Source organism: Macrobrachium rosenbergii, chromosome 27 (genome assembly GCF_040412425.1).
Source record: "Macrobrachium rosenbergii isolate ZJJX-2024 chromosome 27, ASM4041242v1, whole genome shotgun sequence".
Taxonomy (NCBI): domain Eukaryota; kingdom Metazoa; phylum Arthropoda; class Malacostraca; order Decapoda; family Palaemonidae; genus Macrobrachium; species Macrobrachium rosenbergii.
In genome coordinates this window covers 256,976-263,414 of record NC_089767.1, presented here as the reverse complement: position 1 = coordinate 263,414, position 6,439 = coordinate 256,976, and the positions used below count along the sequence as shown (strand labels likewise).

Here is a 6,439-nt window from a genome sequence, read left to right as displayed (position 1 = left end):
TTTTTTTTTTACAGCAGACTTATCGTAGATTTTTGTTATAAATCATTGAGGCTGAATTACTTTGGCTGATTTTAGTGATCGAGTGAACGCAACTTTTGGAGGATCGTTTTATCTGTCAGTTAAAATTGGTGTTATTTTTGCGTCGAAAGTACAGAGATACGGCACTCTCTCTCTCTCTCTCTCTCTCTCTCTCCACCTGAATCCTTGGCCTCCGCAAAAGCATAAGAACCCGCGTCCGATCCGTTGTGTTATTTGTGAATGTGGGCTGCGTGGTCCTCGAGGGATCAGGAACTGATTTGTTTTCCTTGAAAAGGGCCAAAACAGGAAGAGAGGAAGGGGATATTATTTCATTATTTGTTGATTAGCTATTGATTTTATTTATGACCAACTGACTTTAAATAGGCAGTTTTTATTTATTAAAATCTCTTGTTGTCAATCTCGATGTGCCGTATTACTATGGGAAGCCAGAAAGCGACGTTGCCATGGACATTGAATGAGAAGACTTAGTCTCATGTTTTGTTTTGGTCCTTCATCTTTTTCTGTTATGATTACACCTCTTCTTCTTCTTCTTCTTCTTCTTCTTCTTCTTCTTCTTCTTCTTCTTCTTCTTCTTCTTCTTAGTTCATACGCGACTTGCAAGACATGAGAGGCAAAAGGAAAAGACGACAAAGGAGGAACACAAGGTAGAAACACCTGGAAAAGGCTTATTAGATAAAGAAGAAGAAGAAGAAGAAGAAGAAGAAGAAGAAGAACTAGTTGACATTTATCGGACGAAACTTAACCAGCTTCTTATGTCTAGGATTAGCCAAATATCCCTGTAACCCTCCACCCTCTCCCATTCTGTCTTCCCTTCATGTCCTGGTTAGTTAAACCCTCCCCTTCCCCCACCACCTCTAGCCCCCTTCCCCACCACCCTGGCCCCTCCCCTTCCCTCCCCTTCCCCACCCTCCCAGCCCCTCACATCTTCCTCACCTCCTCCCCCTCCCCACTTTCCTTTCTCCTTCCCCTTCTCCCCTACCCTCTCCCTTACCCTACCTTCCCTACCCTTTCCCCCTTTATTCACCCCCGACATCCCCCTCCCCCTCTGGTCCCTTCCTCACCGAGAGCGAGAAGGGCAAGTAGTGGAATTCTCTCCGAATTTCTGATCCCAAGTGATGGAAGGAGGAGGAAAAAAATTAAAGTATACCTTACTTTAACCAGACCACTGAGGAGGAGCTGATGAAGAGCTCTCCTAGAGAGAGAGGGCTGGCCCCAAGGAAGGATTAGATTTATTTTACGTGGCTAAGAACCAACTGGTTACCTAGCGACGGGACCTACAGCTTATTGTGAAATCCGAACCACATTGTAACGAGAAATGAATTTCTATCACCAGAAATAGATTCCTCTAATTCTTCATTGGTCGGTCGGAAAGTCGAACGCTGGGCAACAGCGTGCTAACCGAGAACTCTACCCACCCCTCCGATGAAGAACTGGAAGGAGGAGGAGGAGGAAGCGTTGGAGGGAGCGGGAGAGTCTTGAGGAATTGTTGTCGTGCCTCCTTCCCTTCTGCAGGAGACTTCTGCTGCTGCTGCAGTCGTCCTTTCCAGAAGCCTTGTGGATGGATGTCTTGGAAGTTTTACTTGCGTTGTTTCTTTTTTGATGTTTCTTTGTCGTTGTTTCCAGTCGTTCTGTTTTAGGCTCGTTGTTGTTAGGTCTTGAATACGGATGTGAGAATGCCTGTGCGTTTGGAGAAGGAATTATTATTATTATTATTATTATTATTATTATTATTATTATTATTATTATTATTCAGGAGATGAACCCTATTCATGTGGAAGAAGCCCACCACGTGGGCCACTGACTTGAAATTCAAACTTCCAAAGAATATTATTAAGGTGTTCATTTGAAAGAATTAAAAAAAGCAATCGGAAGTACAGAAAAATGTCAGTTACTAGAAAAAAAATTAAATTAATGCATTAATAGATTAATGTAAGTTAATTATTAAAATACACAAGGAGAACTGATTGTGCTCATAACTGCGTGTGAGCTATCCAGAGCCAAGGAAGGCCCCACAAGACCAACAGACATTTTATTCCTAAACCAGATACCTCCCATATTCTTTTTTCTGCCTCTTACTTTCCTCCATGGCCCAACAGTTGTTTAAAGTGCAACTGTCTTTGATTCTCAACCTGTTACGCCTTTAAACAGACCTTTTTCCTCTTTCCCTTTCAGCGCTGAATGACCCCAAAGGCCCCAGTACTTGGGCTTTCGCCTAAACTGTATATTCTGTTCTATTTGGGCTTTAAATGAGCAAACGTGGAGGTCTTTATTTTCGTAAACGTTTAGTGTTTAAGGTAGAAGCATCTGAGCTTCGTCTGGGAAAATGTTTGGATTGGTTAACAAACGTTTCCCCTCGTCGATTTGTGGAAAATTTAATACTGATGAGAATTTGTCCTGCTGCCTGGAATGTGTGTGTCCTGGAATTTCTGCATAGACTGAGAGGAGAAAGTGAGCTTAAGAATAAGCTGCATTCAACTGATTTTTATTCTGTTCACCTGAACACCTGCTGTTTTTGTTGTTGTTGTGGAGAGGAAGGAGCACACGAATAATTGTAAAAGTGGTGGGCCAAAGCTTCATAAGTTTCCATTTTTATTATTTTTCTGCGAAAGAAAACTATTGAGACGCCTATCTGTCTGTCCGTCCGCCCTCAGATCTCAAAACTACTGAGGCAAATTGGTATGTTGGTCATCCACCCTCCATCACCAAACATACCAAATTGTAGCCCTCTAGCGTCAGTACTTTTTATTTCATTTAAGGTTAAAGTTTGCCATGATCGTGCGTCTGGCACCGCAGTAGGTGCCAACAACAGGCCACCACCTGGCCGTGTCTGAAAGTTTCATGGGCCACGGCTGAACATCTGGCCGTTGTTGTTGTTTCATTGCATTATACTCTTGACAGAAAGGAGCTCGAAATTATAAAGAATACTAATGAGCCATTTTTTAAATTTCTTTTTTTTTTTTTTTTATTAAAATGCAACTGTCAGTTGTACAATGAATAGACTCTGCAACAGAATTTTATTTGATACAAATAAAAGGAAAAATGACTCGGTATTTGAAGGTTCCGCGTCCATCCAGAACCTCAAAATGGTCTCCGATGTGGCTTCTTTCCCGTCAGATTTCCATACGAATTTCGGGAGGACCTTTGCCACAAAGTATGACCTTTTAACATCGTTGTCTCCCCTCCTGTTTCACAGTTCTTCCAACAGACGAATGAAAAATGGTTTCAGGTTCCTTTTTCTAGACTAATGGGGCCTTCATGTGGCCCCATTGTAGCTCGCACTAGACTCATTGGAAGTTTTATCAGCATTGATTTTTAAATGATGGAAAGAATATCCCGTGACATTGGAACTTTGGGGAACTTTCTCGCTAGGTCATACTGGCAATGGAATATGTGAATTTGTAGCAAATTCACCAAGCTGTCAGTCCTACCAGTTCCACGGCCTGTTATGGCTTGTTCATGTTACAATCAACGAGTACCTGCATTTATTCTCCCAATAGTCTCGCATCTGCTTCTATAATACTATTCAGTTTTTAAGTCCACCATTACAAATATATCACTCACGTCTATTACCGTCTTGTAGAGTTTCCCTTTATGGCTAGATCGAATCCGGATGTCCACAAGAGTCCTCTTGTCTCCTTTTAACCTATTACTAACCTTGGACGAAGACCCTTGCTGGCATAGAGGCGACTGGAGCTAAACCAACCTTCAGTCACCTTAATTAATGGTATAAGACGATTCTCGTTCTCTTCACCCGTGTCTTCTTGGGCGTCGGAATTCAGTTTCATGAGACAAGTTCTTGTTGCCTTCGTAAAGGGTCCATTAGCCCCGAAGGCCTTCAGAGAACTTAGTATTGAAAGAGAGAGAGAGAGAGAGAGAGAGAGAGAGAGAGAGAGAGAGAGAGAGAGAGAGAGAGAGAGAGAGGTAGAATACTGTGTATTTCATTTAGTTTTCTAGAACCTTTCATCTGTCCGCAGTCAAAAGGCGATTTGATCGTCTCTCGAAATCCCCCATTTACATTGGACTCTCTCTCTCTCTCTCTCTCTCTCTCTCTCTCTCTCTCTCTCTCTCTCTCTCTCTCTCTCTCCAGAGGTATCAGAGTTCATTCATCGTTGAGCGTTTGACTCAAATCCGATTATGAAAATCCCTAAGTTTGTAAACAAAGGAAAAAGGTTTTTATCAAGTTTGTTTTCAAGAATCAAATACGATACCCCTCCTCCTCCTCCCTCCTCCTCCTCCTCCTCCTCCTCCTCCTCCTCTCCCTCCTCTCCTCTCTTCTTCTTCTTCTTCTTCTTCTTCTTCTTCTTCTTCTTTCTTCTTCTTCTGTTGACATAATAAAAACTTGGGACAACTTTACAATGTTTAGGTTTCAGAAACTGTTACAGAATTTTCTGAAATAAAACTTGTTGGGTTTGGTCTCATATTTCTGGTTGGTTACATGACATAATTTTAATATATATATATATATATATATATATATATATATATATATATATATATATATATATATATATATATATATATATATATATATATATATATATATATATATATATATATATATATATATATATATATATATATATATATATATATATATAGTATATATATATATATATATATATATATATATATATATATATATATATATATATATATATATGCATTTTTATTAACATTATTTTTATATCATTTATCATTTATCTGATTGTAAGAGACTGGGAATATTTTTACCTTAAGTTCATTTCAAAGGATTGCTTATAAAGAAGTGTCGGTGGCTCTGTTTATTATGTGTTCTTAGCCAAGTGTGATAATTTTTTTATAATTAACCTGGGTAGACTATTGATTATAATGAACTTTACAAGTTGAGGTTTATTTTGTAACTTGAAGGTTGAGAGAGAGAGAGAGAGAGAGAGAGAGAGAGAGAGAGAGAGAGAGAGAGAGAAGGGAGTTTGGAGCATCAGTCTCTTCAGGTAGATTTTGTATAAATCAATAAAATTCTTGTCTGTTTCAATAGACGGCTTCTGCAGTCTCTCTCTCTCTCTCTCCCCCCCAGATTTAACACTTTCGAAAAGTGAACGAAATTCTCTCTCTCTCTCTCTCTCTCTCTCTCTCTCTCTCTCTCTCTCTCTCTCTCTCTCGTTGGCAGTTAGTACTTCATTCTTCCATCTGTTTCTTTCTCTCTCTCTTCTCATTTTCTCTCTCTGTCTGTCTGTCTTTTCTTTCCATTGTATATTTTCGAAAAGCGAAGTTCCATCTGTTTCTTCCTCTCTCTTCCCCCTACATTTTAAACTTTTTAAAAGCGAATGAAATCTCTTCTCTCTCTCTCTCTCTCTCTCTCTCTCTCTCTCTCTCTCTTATGCCTGACGAACCGTATTCTGTAAACAAACAAACAAACACGAAGACTTGTTTGTTGTAGACACTTCGTTTTCCTTCTTTTAGTTGACCATTTTTGTGGCCGAATCCTTGGAAGTGACGTCGACGTCCACTTGAAGAAGAAGAAGAAGGTAAAGGAAGGGTTTATTTACAGCTACTTTTGTTGTTGTGTGTGTCGTTTGTACAGATCCCGCTTACGGTAACATTAACAGCAATCTTCTAAAACTTGTCATCAGCACACGTTGGCAACTTGTCGCACACATACCACTGACGGGTTGACAACAACAAGACGATTCTCAAGTGGGTAAGGAAGAACCCTTTGCAAATGCTGGATAATAGCATAAAGCACTGGACATAAACTATTTAATAATTTATTTTTCATTCTGTTCCACCGATTTTAAAATAGATCTGGAGGAGAAACAATAGATATTTCCTCACTTAAAAGGTTTCTTCTTCTTCTTCTTTTCTTCTTCTTCTTCTTCTTCTTCTTCTTCTTCTTCTTCTTCTTCTTGTTAAGAAGGCTAACGATAAGGAACTTTCTTATCGCTGTCTCATTTTTATTCAAACCAAACTTTCAAACCACAGATTTTGTCTCACCTCCCTTGGCACCAGTTCTTCTTCTTCTTCTTCTTCTTCTTCTTCTTCTTCTTCTTCTTCTTCTTCTTCTTCTTCTTCTTCTTATCTTCCTTCACAAGCTTTCCTCCTGACGGAGGTCTGACCTTTATGAATATCATGGGAATTCTTCTGGAATTTAGAGACCAAAAATTATGATAGAGATTCCCAGCGATGAGATTAGATTCAAAGAGAGACTGAAAAGATATTTTATCGGAAAACTGATTTGTATCTATAAAGTTTTTTTTTTTTTTTTTTTTGAGAAATTGTCAGAGTTTTTGCCGTCGTATGATGACTGCGGTTATGAATGATACTTTTACTAAGTCAAAGATGCACTGAGGGAGTAGGGCCAATGCCCTCAGTGCTCTTCACGTGGTGCACTGCAGGCAGGCACTACTGACTGAAGGGTGTTTGC

The 6,439-nt window shown here is 39.5% G+C and overlaps 1 protein-coding gene across 1 annotated transcript; it reads right to left on the bottom strand.

The window, feature by feature from the left end:
* Nucleotides 1-548: 548 nt before the first annotated feature.
* On the bottom strand, nucleotides 549-6,146 carry LOC136853222 (zinc finger and BTB domain-containing protein 47-like). Its single transcript, XM_067128596.1, has 3 exons — nucleotides 6,010-6,146; nucleotides 4,248-4,387; nucleotides 549-616 (listed from the first exon to the last, which is right to left on the bottom strand). Exons 1-3 carry the CDS (start codon nucleotides 6,144-6,146, stop codon nucleotides 549-551), a joined length of 345 nt encoding a protein of 114 aa, XP_066984697.1.
* Nucleotides 6,147-6,439: the final 293 nt, after the last annotated feature.

Bases quoted from the DNA above. Each gene is read 5' to 3' on its own strand.
- LOC136853222 (XM_067128596.1), bottom strand. From the start codon at position 6,146: ATGATATTCATAAAGGTCAGACCTCCGTCAGGAGGAAAGCTTGTGAAG. The intron at 4,388-6,009 runs GTGAGACAAAAT...AACATTGTAAAG, and splicing joins AAGAACTGGTGCCAAGGGAG to TTGTCCCAAGTTTTTATTAT. The intron at 617-4,247 runs GTATCGTATTTG...GTATGAACTAAG, and splicing joins AGGAGGGAGGAGGAGGAGGG to AAGAAGAAGAAGAAGAAGAA.